We start from the raw sequence: 19,676 nt of genomic DNA, 5'->3' as shown, positions 1-19,676 counted from the left end.
GTTTCTCATCATGTGGTTTCCCGACTGCTTGGTGCATGAAGCAGTCATTAATGGTGTCTAAACATTTAATTTTGGCATCCTGTCCCATCCTGGCATTCAACCAATCTGCATAAGGGTAATTGAAGCCTACAATATATTGTTGTTTCTGGTTTTGTAATCTCTTTTATCCCCTTCAATGTGTCACAGTCATTCTTACCATTGTGGTCGGACTGTTGCTTATGTGTCCTAATGCTGTGCTTTTCTCTACAATGTGAGTATTTCATTCCGCAGGGATTCTGTTACTTGTTAAAATAGACTGTTAATCAGATTTGGCCCTAAGCAGCTTCTAACAGATGGCATTGCTTCACAAACAATACAGCCTACTTTCTGTCCTCAGTATTTTCAGGTCGTAGTGTCCCACTGGCATTACAGCAATATTTTCTAGAAACTTGTTTGAATGCGTGTCTGTCAATAATCCTTGTCTACAGCTAGCCATTCTGATTTTGGCACCTTGTTAGGATTTTTGCATTATTGTAGTAGTAAGTAGATTTAGCTTTTTAAAAGCAACTACAAAGAAATGGAAAACAAACTGAATGATTTGTTTCGACTGTTTTTTGTTGTTTCCGGTTAAGTTTTAACTTCTATGTCATCTTTCATGTGAAAATAAGCTTCATGATCTTACCGCTGAAAGGTGAATCAACTTCATCTTTGTGGCCTTTTGCACTTGTCATCTACCCATCAGTGTTTAATTGAAAAATGTCTTCATAATCTTTTACATTTTGGGTTAGATGAAGAAGCTCGGTGCTCCTCTATATTTTTTCTCAAGTCGTAACGTGCCATTAGGTATATACAACAGCAGGTATATACAGTGCTCACAACAGCACTGTCATGCATGAAATGCAGTTTATTTCTTAATCGGAGACATTTACAGACTTAAGTGAAATTTAGTCTTATATACTGTGTACCTCCCTGTAATATCTGAGAGCGTCTATAGATGTAGTTTACCTTGTAAACTAAACTTGTGGCCTTGTTAGAAAAAATGTTGAATGTACATGATTAGGTTTTTCATAAAACTGGATTAAGCTGTATTGATTTTAGTATCATCGTTCAGTTTTTGCAGGAATGCATCCTATATCAACATTACCATAACTTACTTTCTTAATGTTAAAATAAAAAAAAAGCTGTTTGTGGCATTTAACTGATGATAATTAAATTGTCCTGATTTTATTTAGCACCTAAAAGTGAGAAAAGACAATGTCAAGCACTCCTTTTCTTTGATTGAATGTGTTCTGTATTGCGCGTTTTGTCTCAGTAGTCCTCCTATGCTGGTGAATTAAAAAAGTAGTTGCTTACTGTTCAGAATAGTTCAAATTCAGATAAAGAAAGCCCTAAAACAGTGTTCTCTTGTCTCTCACCTGTTGCTTTTAGTACAGTTAATTTGTTAGTTTTGAACATGGCATTCTTGCAGTAGCAAATAGTGGCACGTTTTATATACTTTTTTCCTTAATGCTTACTGAGGATAATACTTTTGATTTGGAGATATGCCATAACCCTGCATATTAATTTTATTTATGAACCACAGTAGAGAAAGTGGCAGGAAACAAGTATTGGTTTACTTATATTTTTTTACTCTATCAAACACAAGAGAAATAAAATTAGTTTATACCAATGTCTTTATTAAAATGATAACTAAAATATTTAAGGTCAAGGAAGAGGTTTAGGGAATAAATCTGGCTAAATACAGCCTTCTGAGATTGAAGTGTATGTTACCAAAACTTACATTCATTTGGTGATCCTTTTTTGTAACATAGAAAATGCAGCTGACAGTTACTTAAATTTTACTGAAATTATTAAATAGTATTCATTACTTGAAGGTATTGAAAACATGTTATCTTACGTTTCACAGTATTTTGAAAAATATTTTGATTTCTTTTTTAAATAAAGTTTAGTTTAAGTAAAAAAACGAACAACAAAAAAAATGTCCCTCCAGTGAAGCAATAAAAATCAGAGCTGCATTATAACATGTTTTTGAAAATTTCACATATTTGAAATAGCATTAAAATGAAAAAATCTCTTAACACGCACAAAGGAATAAGATCTGATGTCTAAGAATAATGCTTTTAATGTATTTGAGATTAGTATAGGATATCATATGTATGTGTACAATATGTACTGTGTCTGCCTATTCTTTTATGTTCAGTTCAAACCATTTTTTTGCTGAGAAATAATGTTGCTTGTATTAAACACAAATCGTTGGCTTTTTACCTGTTGCTTTCATATTATTTCACAATTTCCATACTGTTACCTAAAGAAGCTATAAAGGAAAAGTGTTGTTAATTGTTCTTAAACACTTGAATATCTTACATGCTCAGCATTTGTGTATGAAGCATTCTTTAATAAAAACAAAAGTTGTATTGGAAGAATTGTGGCCACTTCTTATGGCACTTGAGGTTTGAACAGAAACCCTGGTGTTTTCTCAGTTATTCTCATACCTGCATGTGCAGGACAGCCAGGGTTTCAGGCCCAGCCAGCGTGAGTTTATGAAAGGCAAGTCCTTCTTGACAAACCTGATCTCCTCCTATGACAAGGTGACCCACTTCCTGGATGAGGGAAAGGCTGTGGATGTTGTCTATCTGGACCTCAGTAAAGCCTTTGACGCCATCTCCCACAGCATCTCCTGGAGACACTGGCAGCTCATGGCTCGGATGGGTGTGCTCTGTGCTGGGTTAAAACCTGGCTGGATGGCCAAGCCCAAAGAGGGGTGGTGGATGGAGTTACATCCAGCTGGTGGCCGGTCACAAGTGGTGTGCCCCAGGGCTCAGTACTGGGGCCAGTCCTGTTTGTCTGATCAATGATCTGGATGACGGGAGTGAGTGCACCCTTATAAGTCCGGAGATGGCACCAAGTTGTGTGGGAGTGTTGATCTGCTTGAGGATAGGAAGGCTCTGCAGAGGGATCTGGACAGGCTGGACTGATGGGCCAAGGCCAGTTGTATGAGGTTCAACAAGGCTCAGTGCCGGGTCCTGCACTTGGGTCACACCAACCCCACACAGCGCTGCAGGCTTGGGGCAGAGTGGCTGGAAAGCTGCCTGAGGGGAAAGGAACTTGGGGGTATTGGCTGACATCTGGCTGAACATGAGCCAGCAGTGTGCCCAGGTGGCCAAGGAGGCCAATGGCATCCTGGCCTGTATCAGAGACAGTGTGGCCAGCAGGACTGGGGCAGTAAATGTCCCCCTGTACTTGGCACTGGTGAGGCCACACCTCGAATCCTGTGTTCACATTCAGTTTTGGGCTCCTTACTTCAAGAAGGACATACAGATGCTGGAGCATGTGCAAGAAAAGGTCGATGGAGCTGGTGCAGGGTCTGGAGCACAAGTCTCCTGAGGAGAAGCTAAGGGAACTGGGGTTGTTCAGCCTGGAGAAAAGGAGGCTCAGGAGGGACCTTATTGTTCCTTACAGCTACCTGACAGGGGGCTGTAGGCAGGTGGGGTTCGGTCTCTTCTCCCAGGTAACAGCCAACGGGACAAGAGAAAATGGACCCAAGTTGCCCCAGGGGAGGTTTAGACACATAGTGGTCCCATCCCAGTGGCTGGAGGTAGAGATGGTGAATGGGGGTTGTGGTCAGCTCGTAACACTTTGACTCTGCTGCTCCTTCCGTCTCACGCTCTTCCCCTACTCCAGCATGGGGTCCCTCCCATGGGAGACAGTTCTTCACAAACTGTTCCAGTGGGTCCTTTCCACAGGGTATGGTCTTTCATGAATGGGCTGCTCCACAGCGTGGGTCCCCCATGGGGCCACAGGTCCTGCCAGAAAACCTGTTCGCGTGCCTCCCCTCCATGGACCATGGCTCCTGCCAGGAGCCTGCTCCTGCGTGGGTTCCTCTCTGCATGTTGCAGCTTCCCTCAGGGCACATCCACTTACTCCAGTGTGGGGCCCTCCTTGGGCTGCAGGTGGGGATCTGCTCCACCATAGACCTCCATGGGCTGCAGGGGGACAACCTGCCTCACCATGGGCTTCACCATGGGCTGCCGGAGAATCTCTGCTCCAGTACCTGGAACAGCTCCTGCCCCTCTTTCTTCTCAGGTCTTGGTTCTGCAGGGCTGTTCCTCTCATGTTTTTCTCACTCCTCTCTCCCATCTGTTGTGCAATGGGTTTTTACCCTTTCTTAAATACGTTATCCCAGAGGCACTATCAATGCCACTGATGGACTCAGGCTTGGGCAATAATGGCTCTGTTGGAGCTGGCTCTGTCTGACATGGGGGCAGCTCCTGGTGTCTTCTCACAAAAGCCAGCCCTGCAGCCTCCCCTCTGCTACCAAAACCTTGCCATGTAAACCAAGTACGCATAGTCCCACAGATGCTCCTCAACTACCCCAAATCTTCTTGTTTCTCTTTTTTTACCAGTTACAAAGTCCAGGTAGCCTTCTCCAAAGCTGTGCCTGCAGTTTCTTGGTGTCCCATCAGTTAGTAACTTGAGGGTTCTGTTCCTTGGCATAGTCTGTTATCTCATCTGCCAGGTTTGTGTGTCAGTGTATTCTTGTTCATCGTTTATCCCATTAACTTATTGTACTCTTTCGCATTGAAAAGTTCCTTGATTAGATAGTCTTAATGATGCAGAGTGGCACCTTCAGCATACCCTTACAAATGATAAAAAAAAGACTGAAGCCTTTTTTTTAAGAAGTTGATGTTTCTTATCTCATTCTTGGCTCACTACATCCAGTTTCCTGGCTGTACCGTTGGATGCATAACAGAAGAAGGACATTCGTCCATTTATTTTTAAGGGCTTTCACCTAATAATAGAATTTACGACAGGCGTTGCATGCTATGACATGACTTACTACAGAGTTGGAAAATCTGAGTGGTGAAGAGTAAGCGGTCCTGTGGACCTGCACATCAGGTGAAGTGACTGAGTGTCAGGGCCGCCTGTGCTCCCTGCTGCACTGCCCCATTAGCTCTTACTGAGCTGCCTGTGGACTGGAGCGGGGAGTTAAGTGACCCACAACAAATTGGAAATGCAGCCAGACACTGGAGAAGGAGCCAGTGTCATGGAAGTAGGAGAAGGAGAATAGACCCAATGATGTGACTCTGAGCTGAAGACGTGTTTATGTTTCTAATAATTCCAGCCGGTTCCATAAAGAAACTTAATACCACCATAAGTCCTTTCTTTGTAAACCATGATGTGCTTGTAGATGAAGATAGAAGCAAAGGAAGTTCAGGATCGACCATGTGAGGAACCACATCAGTGGTTAAGTACCTGGAGATCCTCTTGCTGATTTGCTGGTGTAGAAAATGGCAAAGCAGTAGTTTAAATTGTTTCATTACCAGAAGAAGGACCGTTGGAGTAGGTACCTGGTTTTCTCTGTGGTGTAACTGGGTGTTAACCCTGGAAATAAAGATACAGTTTCTTATTTAACCTGGCTTAAGAATACCTGAATCTTCTGGCAGGATTCAGTGAGGCAGATGTCTAGTAGCTGTACAGTATAATATGCCCAATGAAGACTGTGATAGCTTAGATCTGACCTGTCTACCTCTTGTGAAACCTGGAAGCTATGTTTACCTTGAAGATTTTAAGCTAAGAATGGGTACTGTTGGATTCCAACCAGGCCTCAGCAGAGAGGGGCAAAGTTCTTGTAGCTGCAAGAAGAAAGGAGGTTGGAAGCAGAAGTACAAGTTAACATGAGTAGTTACATTGAAAGCTTGGAAGTGGGTAGTAAGGAACAAGAAGACAGAAAAAAAGTCTCTTAGAGAGCATGGCCTAAGAGATACAAGAGGCAGAAGGGGGAAGGTTAAAAACGCATGATAGGAAGTGGGGGAGGGGTAAACTGGAAACATATAACTTGAGAGATAAAGGAGTTATTAAACTGAGAATAAAGATAGTATCCGGTATGCTGAAGATGGAAGTCTTTTAGATTTAATACACTTTATTTTTTTCACTTTCACCATCAGCATTACTAATGGTCTCTAATACAATCACAAATACCTAATTGTCATTAAAAAAAAAAAAAGAAAAAACCCAACAGTGTTCTAGTCTAAGAATGATGTATAAGATTTTTAATTGGAGAAAGTTCTTGTTGAAGGATTTGATGGTGATGAGGCAGCAAGGTCTGTTTCAGCTCTGTTGTAAGTTTAGAAGGAAATAAGTAGTTACTCATACACTGAACTTTATTGCTGTGTATTTTAGGAAGGCTGACCAGGTGCATAAGCATGTGTACGATCACCTTTGTTATTCCACTGGCCAATAGATATCTGGTGTGGGTGTTTTTTTTTTATTTTTGTATTTAACTACAGAGTTCTAGTTCCTTTTAACAGTTGCAGAACTTCTAAAGCTGTTACAGAAGTTTGTGGTCTGCATTGGAGAGAGTGATAGAAACACTTTGGATACATTAGAATGATTTATGGCATATGAATACAGATTTGTTCCCTTGTGCTGCATTTCTTGTGAAAATCCTTATTTAAAAATAAGCTGTACCTAACCCCAGCCTACTTTTTATGCAAAATGAAAGTTTGTGATTAGTTAAAATGAACTCTGGACTAGGTTTTGTCATACAATGTTCAAAAGAATATATGACAATAATATATTAGCTGAATCCCTTAAATACTGTTCATTTCGGTGATTTTTCTAAGATAAGGGCTTCTTTCTCCCCCTTCTTTCCTCCTCACTCCAACTTTAAAGCAAAACAGCACAGATACTGTTTTATGCTTTGTGAAGGGGATTGGGAATAAGGGAACCTGTTTCCTAGTCTGCAACTTGCTATTTTTTAAGTAAGGCATTTGTTAATTTTCTTTTACTATATACATGCTCAGTGTAAAGAAAAAAAATACTAATTATGAAATATGTTGAGGTCTGTGGAAGAATTAAAAAAAAAAAGGCTTCACTTACAGCTTAATTTTCCACTTTTCCATTTAAGAGGAAAGTAACTGGTATTACTTATTTCAGTGTACACTTAGTGCAGTTTGTATGGGCAAAACTGAAGATAATGAATTAACACAAAGCACGTTTAGTGAACGGAATGTTCCAAAATGGTTTTGGCTGAAATTCCTGTTGTTTGTTTACCTGCATACTTGATTACTGTTCCTTTCTTTCTCTGCATATTTAATTGCTGTCTAATTAATTGCTCTGTTGATTTCCTACATAATTAATTATTCACTAATTAATCATTGATTCCCTGCATAGCTAATTAACTTATTGCTTATTTGATTTTTACAGTTAATTGACTATAATTCATTGCTCTATTGCTACACCACCTAATTAGCAACTGGTTAATCAATTACTGTTTGCTTACTCCTCATCTAGTTGTTTAGGCATGTGATCAGCACGGTTTATCCTCTTGCTACCTGACCTCCTTTTCCAGTCATGCTTCCTAGAATAAAAATAATTTCTTTAATCAGTTTTGTTTCTGTCTCACCTCTGAGCAAAGCACATGCATCTTCTGCACAGTCTCCTGATGCTTTCTGCACCTTTTCTGACAGTCGTACTGTTCTCTGCCAGCTGGTCTGCTCACTTCTGGGTTTGTTCCAGCTTTACTTCTGTTTGAAGCCTTGTGTAATCAGGCACTTTAAACAACCACAGAGACTTTTGGGGATTCTTCTTGCTCTTGTGCCCATCTCCAAGGCATTACTGGAAGGAGTGAGAGATAAAATAGTGTGTGAGTTCTGGTTACAGCTGTTGAAGGAGGAGACACAAAGCAGTGAACCTGAAGGAAAAACGACTAGCAGGCCAGGAAGCAGGAACGGAGGCAATGAAAACCTCAAAACAGAAATGTCAGCTAAATCATAGAATTTCAGTGTTAGTTAAACCTCTAGGTAAATACTCATAGGGTTTGTAGTGTGCATCTTAAATATACATTTACATTTACAGTTGTCATCCACTGGGTCAATAACAGGCTTCATTCGCTTTTTTTTTTTTTTTTTTGGTTATGAAAGAGTAATGCTCACTAGAGCAGAACTAGTTCAAAGAAACTGATCCAAAAGAACATTTCCATTATAAACATACTGCAACCAAAATAGAAATGTGTGTGTGCCCAAGACAGCAAAACACCTGAGAAGAAGTCCTACCAAGATTCTAAGAACACACTGAGCATATTATACATTTTATATAGGTGCTTGTGTGTGAAATGTAGAGTATATTTCAAACAACAGGAACTGTATTTGTTTTTCAGAGATGTTTTAAAAGAGATAAAGGCATACGCTGCCATTTAGTTTTGAGATAGTTGTATTATTTCCGAAGATGAGGATGCTTTTGTTATAGTTTCAGGTGCAAATAACTAAAAGAGAGCCAGCTCTGCTGTTCTTAACATTCAGAGCACCTTAAAGATGGATTTTTCTTGAGTGGGTTTAACTGTATGATTAGTGTCATGAAGGGAGGGGAATGTTGTTGAGTAGGGGTAGTGGTCTTTGCTTGGGATGGTTTTGAAAACGGGTTCCAAAATACAGCTTCTCTATTCTCTTTCTCCCAGATTCATCCCAAAGTTCACAAAATATCACTTTATTTCTGTACTTATCTGGTAATCTGTGTTTTGATTTGTACCTCAAATAGCTTTAGTTGTTCCAGTTTGATTTCAGTGAGTGTATGTCCTATAATTTTCTTTAGGCAGGCAGAGGGAGAGAGGCAATCTAAACCAATCTCTGGGCCAGGAGTTTATATGGGTATCTGAAGAACAAGCGTGCTGTTCAAATTGGTTCCTGGTTGCTGTTAGGTTTCGTTGGACACTGAAGGGAGCAGTGACTGCTGAAAAATCAAACCATTAAAGCAAATGAAGGCACTTTTAGAAAGCAAACAAAGTCCTCTGAACTAACTCTCTGCTAGAAGCTCATGAGGTGTTTTTTTTAGCTGGGTTTTTCTGAATTATTATGTTTGTATTAACCCTTCTTCATTATTATTTACTCTCCTGTGGCTTTGCTTTCACATCACACCTCTAGTACATGTAAATTTAAAAAGCCAAAACAAAACATGAAGTTTTGTCTAAAAGGTTCTGTAAAATTTCTGTTTAAAACATTGACCAAGGAAAATTTTACTGAAATTCTTCCTTGCTGCTGCTTTGAAGGTTTTTAATTTGTTGGGAGTTTTTTTGAACCAACAGGCATTTTTCCTAGAACTTGTATGTCAAAGCATATGAAATGCTAGATGTTTTTGATAATGTTGGATGTCAATATTTCCTCTGAGACCAATATGATGTGTTTTGTTTTGACAGCAAAACTTTTTCCCCTCCTTAAATTCTCCTCCTATCCCTGCTCATTTTTCTCCATGTAGATGGGTCAAGCTGAGGCCTGATTTTTTTTTTTAAATATTGAGATAAAAGAAGAAAAAGCTTTGTGTTTGTACAGCTCTGAAGTGAATGGCCAGAAGGAGAAAGGCAGATGATGTGACTGCATAGCTGGGGTTGTCATGTGATGCAGTATTTTTCGGTTTACAGCACTACAGATATTTTGACCTTCCTCCACACTCTTTTCATTAGTGGCAGAGCCGCATCTAAGGATAATGAGCCCTGAAACCATGCACTTAACATTTTAAACTCACAGTGTATGCTCATGGTAATGTGCTACAGCAAAAATGACACAATAAAGCATACTTTTTTTATAAATAAATTTTATAAATTTTATAAAATGTATTTATTTTCTGACAAGTGTTACAATAATGAAGGAAAAGTTTCTTTTTCTCTTTTATGGTATTTTATTTTTCCTTCATTCTGTTGTTTCCAGCACTACACAAATAATCAGACAATTAGACTTGCTTAGGTGAGTTTAAGTAGGAAGGTTAAGTACCTGTAGGAAAAAACAGTGGGGTCCATGAACATAAATTAGGATTTGGAGCCCAGCTGTATTTCAGAGCTGCTTTGTAAAGAATAAAATGTTTTGCATTTATACCGATAAGATACACAACAAACCCAGACAGTGACTTATGTCTTACATAATTTTACCATATATTTGAAAAAATATGAAATTGTAACATTGTCTGATGCTGGAAGGGGAAAAAAGGTCTTAATCTATCCAGTTTCCTTTTGGGTCTTGTTAGGAAATTTTTAAGATTTGAGCTAGAAGAAATTTTTTGCCCTGTGAGGATATGGGTAGGAGTTTTAACAGTTTTGTTAATTAATGCATTTTGGGATTTATTATGAATGTCTTCATTTAATGGTGTAATATTCTTTGTTTCAGCTCATCACTCTCTGCTAAGTGTATTAAGTTAGCTGATAGTTACTGTGTTAGCTGAACCAAAATCTCAGTAACTAGCGGTCATATAAAAAACCAACTTCAATTTGGAAATATTAACTCCTCATTTTTAAACTTATTTTTCAGGGATCAGTTCCATCTTCATGTGTAAGCTTTGTAACTTATTTTCACCAAATCAAGCCGAGCTATTGTCTCATGTCTCTGAGAAGCATACAGAAGAAGGGACCAGTGTGGATGACATCATTATTCCGCTCCAACCTCTAACAGTACCCACAAACATAAACAAAGATGGAGAAGGTAAATTCATAAATTGAATGGAATGTAATTTTCAAAGTTGTTTAGTGTTTTAATGAAACAAACCTGTGGTATGGTGATTCTGCAGTGTGTATAGAACAATTTTGTTTGTATGAAGTTCGCTGTACAACTGCCACACTGAATTTCATTCAGTGCAGAATAGATTGGAGGACAGACGTGGATAAACTCAGCATGTGACAGGGGGTGATGACATTGGTCCATTAATTTTAAATGTCAAGTATAGCAAAGTCTTCTTCTTCCAGCTTTAATTTGAGCAGTGTAGCAGCAGTGTGAAGATTGTGGAAAGCAACCAGGACACCATGGATGAGGATGCGTCTTGAGTCTTAGGAATGGTGGTGTGCTTTTTGAATTGTCTAACTTGTTTGTCGTGATGTGGATAATATTAGTAGTTCTAATCCAAAAAGGAAGTGCACAATTCATAATTTAGAACTGCGCTTTGATATTGGCACTGGTAAATAAAGTACTCTTGTAGTCAGAGGTCGAATTAATTACATAGAACAGTTTTACTCTGTAGTGGAAGAAGCTACATTAATTCTAATTTTAAATTATTATAATTGCAATCCCTTGTAATATTAGCAGTGGGTTGAAAATAATTTAGACTTCATAATTATATCTTCTTTTAGACCCTTACTGAGCAGTGGATTTATATTGTTGGCAAACTCTTCCTTAAAACAGCTACTAGGATTTTCCAGTTGTTATGGTTTCTGGATTTTTAAAACTATGTGCTTATGAATAAAAAATACTCTAATATCATACTTAAAATATTTTTTATCATTAACATATGCATGTGATATTTCTTCATTTGTTTACCAGCAGTAATTTGGTAGTTATGTTAACTTAATCAACATAAGAAGACGTTTCTAATAATGGCCGTATAGTATTCAGCTATAGCTGCTATCTCTTCAGACAGTTGCTGTGGAAAAATTGCACCAGATTATTATTTCACACAATGCCTAAAATTAACAGCTCATCAGAAGAAGATGAATAAATGCCAGATCTACATCAAGTTTCAAAATGCCCTTGGATTTTTATTTTAATTGTACAAAATGAATATTCTTAAGCATGCAGCATACATCTTCCTGTCTTAACTCTTGGTTTCCTGTTATCCCTTCACTAAACTGTATTTCTGAGTACAGTGAGAGTAGTACTTCATAGCATGTCCTTATCCTTCTAGTAAAAAGGCTCTTCTGTAAACTTTTTGCATTTGTGTCAGGGACTATCTGCACTTTCTGTATTGTTTGTTGTGAAGCATATATTGAACGTTTATGAAAATAGTATGTAATTACTGTTATGATCTGAAGCAACAGAAATCAGACATATGCATCTTTTAAGAAAATAACTTTGCAAATCTAATGTAAAGTATATCATTAATATATTAAATGACATATTCATAAGTTACGTTTTTCATTATTCTTGGTGAATACTTTTCATCTTCTGATATGATCATATGGTGCCACCTTTTTCAGAGTACGTAGCCCAACTCTTTGCCATCTGCTGACAGTCAGAATGTCAAGGTAAATTACTGCCACATAGATTTCAACTCGTATTCTAGACATAGTTTAATATTTTTTGTTTCCCATCACACAGATTGATCGGAGAAGAGGGTTGTCTGTTTTGAAGTCCTATTCAATTATTTGCTGTGTTCTGTTTAAAAAAATAAGGTATTTCACAGCTGAATATAGGAATTTGGAGAGTTCTTTCAAGGCTTCAGTTTTTCCCCTCCTGTTATGGAATCTGCAGCTGATGAAACTTTAGAAGTTTATAATATACAATTTTTTCTCAGTGGACCCTTTGCAGTAATTCAGTATTGTCACTAAAAGAAGTGGTTGATGAATGACAGTCTTAGAAATCACAGCTTCCTTTTAGTATTCATTGACTGACAGATGAACATCTCTTTGTCCTTTGAAAGCACAGTGCCCCTTCCAAGTATTGGTAAACACTGTAGCTACTCCAGAGCTGGTATAGACAACTGAATGCCGAGTTGTTAATGGAGCTCTTTGTTCTGCCTGAGTAATAAATTAATGATTTTATAAGTACTGTGAACAAGCAAAGAGCTAGGCAAGTAATATGCGTTTATTACTCTAATGTTATTTTATTGGCAGTGCTCTCTGCTGAATTTTTTTTAGTCATGCCACTTTCCCGTAGTTAGGTCATGAGCGATTTAGAATTGATTTGTCTTTATCATTTTGGTAGGGTGATGTTAGAAATTTTTTATCAAGTGGAACCAAGGGTACCAGGCAGATGTTGCTGTTACACAAATTATGTGTAGGTCACATTTTGTCCAGTGCTAAAGTGTGACATCTTTGGGAAATGATAGGTATTTACTGATTAACTGTAGTCACTCCACTGTCACATAGGGTTTCCTTTCATAACTTTTCACACTGATTTCCATCTCCTTCAAAGTGCTTGTCAAAACTCTACTTTTTTCTGCTTCTAATTAGTCAGATTGGAAATTATTTGAGGGACAGCATCAATGGCTCTAGCTTCATCTATTCATAATACTGTTCCCTGATGGATCGTTCTTTGTTTTAGGCTGTGTATGCATTACAGGATACATGCTCTATTGATTCTAAAACCTTGAAGAGTTACAGTCTGAGTATCATAATTTTTTTCCAAGATGTTTAATTAATTAAGGTCACTTTAAAACTGTGGTACATGCATCAGCCTTATCCTTAACTTGAACATAGGATGCAACTAGAGCATGCATTCATGCTTGCAGGGTAAGAGGTGTTCCTAGGTGCCATGATATATACATGTAACAGTAACAAAATAAAGCTGCGGATGAGATTTATTTGCATGTATTTGTATGACACCTTGTGTAAAAGATTCTGAATACAGCCATATACCGTTGTAATTGATGAAATAAAAATCTTAAGCTTTTTATACTGACTTTTGAGGAAGAGTTCAGGTTGCATAATGCATTTAGCTGTTAAAATTTGGCCAAGATGTTCAAGTAGAACACCTGCACAAGTGTTTTGTGATTTCTGACAAACTTTGTTTGAACCACGCTACAGCTGGCAGTGTGATGACTGTTGAGTGACTCACTTAAACAGGTTAGGGGGAAAAGGGCTGTTTAATAGTCTTTTATCTCCTACTCTTCCAGAGTCAGAGATATTTGCCCCCTGACATCATTAAAATGGCTACTGAAGATGTTTTATACATGTGTAACTTCAGTTATGTATGTGATTGAGTTAAGGCTGAGGGGTAGAAGACCAGGGCAGAAACCGTGTATAGTCTTAACCATTTATTGCATTTCCCCATACATAATAAAGTGAATTTGGAAAATCCTACCCTTTAAGGGTGCTTTCCTTTAGTAGATCAGTTTTGGTAAAACTTGGTTTTGAGGCAAAGACTGTACTGATGATCATTAAGCCCAGGGGAATCCACCGTGCCGATGTGCCAGGATCTACATGGTCTACAGTCTAATCTATGAAGAGTTAAGAATACTCAACAGTGAAGTAACTGTTACTTTAATTTTGTTTTCTTTCATTCAACTTAGTTTACTGTAAAAATAAACTTTAAAAAATGTTGTCTAGGCCCTAGTGCTCTGGAGGGCTGGTTGTGGACCTCTATTTTCACATAGCATGCTCCCAGACAAGTAATTAATAGGAATGATCAGTAGAATCTGATTGAGATGTATGTGTGTGTGCGTGTGTGTGTATATATATATATATATATTGCTTAGCTAAACATCATGGGATTAATTAAATATAATTCTGCAGTATGGTAATGTGAAGACCTCATAAATGGAAATGTTCTGTGTTACTCATGTTCTGAATATTTTTGAGACAATTGTTATTAAATGGACTGATTTGGAGAAGCTTTTGTGAACAATTCCTATGAAGGAACAGTATAAAAATAGACATAGAGTTGATTTCATTATAATCTTTTTGAAGTGCCTTTTTTATGTCTTTGAGTGCCTAATTATATAGCACAGAATGTCTTCCCCGAATATTGCCATTGCTCATCCAGTGCTGGTCGATGTGAAGATTGGTTTCAGTGAGTCTGTGATGAGTTTAAAAGCCCCAGAAACAGCTAACTTGTTCTTAGGGGAACAGGATCTTGCATTTAGTATCTTTTTAATGACCAATTTAAAACTGCTACTCCTGACTAATCCTTGCGGTAAGTGTTGGGTGGGGTTTTTTATTTATTTATTTAATGTGCTACCTTTATTTTTAACAGTTAAGCGGATTCTTTTTTCTGGCAAGCAATGAAGTTTCTGATTTACTTGGTTATGGTCTAACAGAGGAATGGCAATGTACCACTGTTGGGTGACCGTGCCTTGGCAGTCTGAGGTGTGCTTTGAACTGTGATTGGTACAATGCAGCATGAATGGCTGGCTGTTGGCAAGCTAGGTGGAGAAAGACAGCTGGAATTTATGGTCATGTGCATCTGGCATTGCTAGCTTAAAGTAGCTTCAGATACATTTTGTCCTGGAGAGAGGAAAAGAAGGAGCAAGGAAATGAAACGACTGTCATAAGCCTCAGAAGTTTGTATCAGTTGCCCATACCCAGGCTTATGTCGCTGGTATGTTGCTACCCAGTGCTTGCCGCTTCTTAAATCTTTGAGAATTTAAACCCACTTCTTAAATCTTTGAAAACTGCTGCAAATTCTCCTACTGGTAGGCTCATTTACAAACATTTGTAAAATTTACACATTCTTTAGATGTTTGCCACACTATTAGTATTAGTACTACTAATTAGTAGCCACAGTGATAAGAACTTCAATTTTGTAGGCCACAGAAGAGAATCTACCACCAGACTTCTAAAGGAGCAGTTTTCACATTTCCACTTGTATACAAATTTCTGTTTCAATTTCTGTCTTAATGTGAAAGTGCTGTTCTTTTCATTATGTATACATTAAAACACTCAAGAAGTAGTATATGTCTTTTACCTGATTCTACATAATTGCTTTTACTTGGGTAATCTGATGATCGCATTGTAAAAGAATGAAAAGAATATCATAGCAGAGAATATGGTGGTTGCATTCACTTTTTTGATCCTGGGATTACTTGATTACTTTATAGTAACCTGGATAATATCCACATCTGTATTCCTCATAGTGTGTTTGACACATTAGCAAACTCTGACCATTTTACAGGTTGACATGAAGATAAATGTTGTTTGTTTGCTTGTTTTAATTGCATGTTAATTTCTTTTAACTCAAGGCACCAAATATTGATTGCTGCAATTGATGGATATCAAAATAACATGAATGGTAGCAAAGAGCAGTTTTGAGAGCACTAAAATCACCCCTCTTTTTGGCTCATAATTGACAAAACTACCTTTACTGGAGTGCAGTAGCACAGAAATTCAGAACACTGCTGATGGAGGGCTGCAAAAACTTAAGTGAAAGGGTTGCTTTTTTCCTATTTATAATGAGGCTTTTAGTGTTCTTATTAAATTATATTTAAGCAGATAAGTATTCAGTTGCTCCTGTAACATGATAGAATGCTTTCTTTTTCACTTGATATTAATTACATGATTAACTTAAAGCTATGAGTCTCTGTATGTAGGGGTTTTTTTTTGTCTAGTATACTTAAGGGAAATGTTGAACAGATTTTGAATAAGATGCTGTCACCACCTCCTGTTCTCTTCCATCATCTTCCCTTAAGATTCCTTGAGGTCATTAATTTTTCCATATGCTCTAAGTCAACCAATTTAGTAAGGTCTTTTGGCACATGTACTTGAAAATTTATTTGAGGTTTGGGATTTTTTTTATATTCTCTCCTTTCATGATTTTTCAGACTTTTACATTGTCAGTCTCAGTTTATCAGGCAGAAGGTAGACTATACTGATAAATACTTGATAAAAAGCTTCAGACAGCTCTTAATTTTTATTCTTGATATGCACTGGTTTTGGTGAAAGTTTCTGGAGCAGGAGCAGGAGAAATGTAAGTTGTTTCTCATAAGAGGCACAATTTATGTGTAGTACTGCCAGTCTGTTTTAGCTTGAGTAATCTCAAGATACTTTCAAGCCTGTGGAACTGCAACAGTTACTTAATTCTTTCTTATAACCCAGAAGACGTATTTCATAATTCTCCCATCTGTGCTGTGCAACTAAACCCCACCCCACGCCCCAAAACAAAGAAAACCCAAGCCAATAGTAAAAGCATGAAATTCTGAGAAGAATTTTATTTTTTATTTTTGAACAAGTCTCAAGATTTGGAAATATTTTGATGTAAGAAAATTTTCAGGGACTTCTTTGCTGTGACTACCGTAAGCTGAAACATGCACATTTAACTTTGCTTGTTTTTTTCCTGAGCATTAAAAACAGAGTTCTCGGCATAATTTTTGTATGTGCCAGTCCTTTGTTTCTCTCTGACATTACAAAGATGATGGCTGACAGATGCTTTGTACCTGTTCTGTTTCACTTAGCACATTTTAATGTACATTATACTCCTGGATATCAGGCTCTATTACCTTTTAATTCTCAAAGTTGGAATTCACTGCACATAACTGAAGGTGCTTAAACTGGGATGCTAGTCACCCTGGGATCCAGAGATGATTCAGGTCTTATGTGAATCTGAACTGTACTCTGAAGAGTAGTTTCTCTGTTCCTTCAATAGAGAAAACAAATATTAACTAATTTGAGCGCTCAAGTGTCTAACAGTAGATAAAATGAATCCTAAAAGCTTGGAAGAAGCCTGACTCTGTCCCATGTCTCCATACACCATCAGGCAAGCTCTTTTTGATACACACTGATTTTTCCCTCTACGCGGACTAGATAGACATCGCCAGATGTCTGCTCAGACTCAAAAAAAATATTCAAATGCTACCACGCTGTGCTGTTTGTGAACCAACAGTTTCTTGCAGAAGAGCGAGTTCAAAGTAAATAACTAAAATCTGTCCAATAACAATTGGATAATTCCTCGAGAAGCACAGCGTAAAGAAGTAAAAAACAAGCAAGCAACCCTGAGATTAACAAGAAGGATAAAGACTGGTAGAGACTGATCCTTTTCATTGTATTAAACTAAGCTAGGGTGAAATCTCCTACAATAACTTGATCGCTATCTGGAAGTTTCCCCCCTTCCCTCTTGGTATCTGCTTTTGTTGACTGAAAGTTTTCTTGGGATCTAATCGGTTTGGTCAGTGGAGTCAACAGTTACAGCTGTGAGCAGATGATAGCAAATTTTTGAAATAACTACAGCAGTAAAGAGGGAAGTCTTAAGCAGGAGATGAGAGTGTGACCTTTTTATGTTGTTATGCATTCTGTGTTCACTATATCTCATTGATTTTATCAGTGTCTCCTCTACAAAAATATGGAAATGGAAAGTTAAGTTGGATTTGTTAAGAATTGTGGATGACTTCTGGTTTTAATTGCTTGAAATACTCATCAAGGAAACATTTTTTGCATGACTTCTGGAGTTTATTTGCTGCGGACAATTTTTTATACCGACTTCTGGCTAGAAAGCGCTAACAACAAAGAATCACAGGAAATGTTAGAGAGTGATTTTTCAATTTATTAAAAGGACAATGAACTTTTGTTTTTAAAAAATAGAACATTTTTCTCTGAAGACATCTCAATACTTCAGCAATTTCATTGAGAGTGATTTAAATTTAAAAGGCTTTTTCAGAGTGTCAGAACACAGCAGAGCAACTTTGTAGAATATGCCTGCTGATACAGTTATACAACAATCAAAAAGGGTGCTTGCAGTGTAACTTCTGTAAAACTATGGCACTTTGACATCTGCCAATCTCAGTAACACAGATGTTGTTGCTTTGCAGCTAGCAGAAATGCCAGCAAATATCCCTCCTTAAAAACAAGTTTATGTGAAGCTGACGTTTTTTTAAGCTTTAGGGATGTAGGCTCTTGAACTTCATTTAATATTCCTGTTTTTCAAAGATCAGGTGAATATTGGCAAATTAGCTGTGGAATTTAATTATAGCTTCTTTTTAACTTTAGCTTTCTTTTCTAGATCTTCTTGTAGTGAAGAGGAAAAGAGGCAGACCAAAAGGGTCTACTAAGAAGTTTTGTGTGGATGAAGATGTGGCAGAAAATAACCCTGTTCCAAGCGAAGAAACTCCACCTGGGACAGAAGAAGGACTGGAACTGTCTGAAGTCTCACCAGGCAGCTTGGAATGTAAGAAATGCAATCGGAAGTTCTCCAACACACGTCAGCTGAGGAAACATATCTGCATTATTGTTTTAAATGAAGGAGAGGAAGAAGGAGATGGAGGTAAGAAACTAATGGAAAGTGTGTTTCCATCCTGTGACCTGATTGGTAATGACTTGTAATCATCAGAGTTAATTTTAAATGTAATGTAATTGCCTGTTTCTTTTAACAGAAAAAGCATGTTGAAGCAAAACAGAATAAAGTCAGAAAAGGTATTTTAATTTTCAAAAAGGTCAAGATGTTTATTGCACTAATGATTGTTCTAAACTCCCTGAAATGCTTCTTCTGTGTAAGCAACTGTTCTGTTTCTCACAAAGAGGGTTACAGTTTTCCAGTGAGAGGCGGTACTGGCCACATAGGTCAGTATCACGCATTGGTGAGGAAGGATGGCTCTGTGGAGGTGTTTCTGTCCTGTGACTTGGAAAACCTGAATTCTGTCCTGTTCTTTTAATAGATTTAAAGACTGCTTTTCCAGATGGCTCGTTTTACTGTATAAAAAGTAATGCCACACTCACCTCTTCTATTTTACAAAACTTTATGTGAATGACTCATTGGAGAATGAGAGTTCATTGTTTAAATTTAGCTTTAAGATTGCTTTGAATATATTCAGCCTCCCAAAAGTTTTAGAATAGAACAGAATAAAACAGAACATAGGTCCTTCATTTGAAAGGCACCTACAGTGATCATCTAGTCCAACTGCCTGACTACTTCAGGGCTGACCAAAAGTTAAAGCATGTTGTTAAGGGCACTGTCCAAATGCCTCTTAAACACTGACAGGCTTGGGGCACCGACCACCTCTCTAGGAAGCCTGTTTAAAAAGACAACGGTGAATATTCATTTAGACTAGACTATAGACTAGGTCATCTAGTCCAACTGCCTATTTAACTTTGCTCAAAGGGAATGTCAGTATGCATACAAAGGAATAAATTTGTCCAAATTATCTGAGTTTATGTTTGCGTCAAAATTAGACTTTTGCTTTTGCCTAGCTTCTTAGCATGATATCCTGTTCCTTCTACTTGTAGACAGAATTTGCCCTTGAATTTCCTCCAGTTTTCTGTTAGCCTTTTGTGTCCAGTCTGTTGCCATGATACACAACTACTA

At 37.8% G+C, this 19,676-nt stretch overlaps 1 protein-coding gene across 3 annotated transcripts in view; it reads left to right on the top strand.

Moving 5' to 3' along the window:
* ZFAT (zinc finger and AT-hook domain containing) overlaps window positions 1-19,676 on the top strand; it is a 129,672-nt gene that overhangs the window by 36,862 nt on the left and 73,134 nt on the right. For all 3 annotated transcript variants that reach the window (XM_037382321.1, XM_037382320.1, XM_037382322.1), the window contains 2 exons: window positions 10,272-10,442; window positions 18,378-18,638. In XM_037382321.1, the coding sequence (XP_037238218.1) occupies window positions 10,272-10,442; window positions 18,378-18,638 (432 nt within the window). The remainder of the gene's footprint in view (window positions 1-10,271; window positions 10,443-18,377; window positions 18,639-19,676) is intronic.

This window comes from Falco rusticolus, chromosome 3, assembly GCF_015220075.1.
Source record: "Falco rusticolus isolate bFalRus1 chromosome 3, bFalRus1.pri, whole genome shotgun sequence".
Taxonomy (NCBI): Eukaryota; Metazoa; Chordata; class Aves; order Falconiformes; family Falconidae; genus Falco; species Falco rusticolus.
The sequence above is the reverse complement of the archived record's forward strand: the minus strand, read 5'-3'. Positions and strand labels throughout refer to the sequence as shown.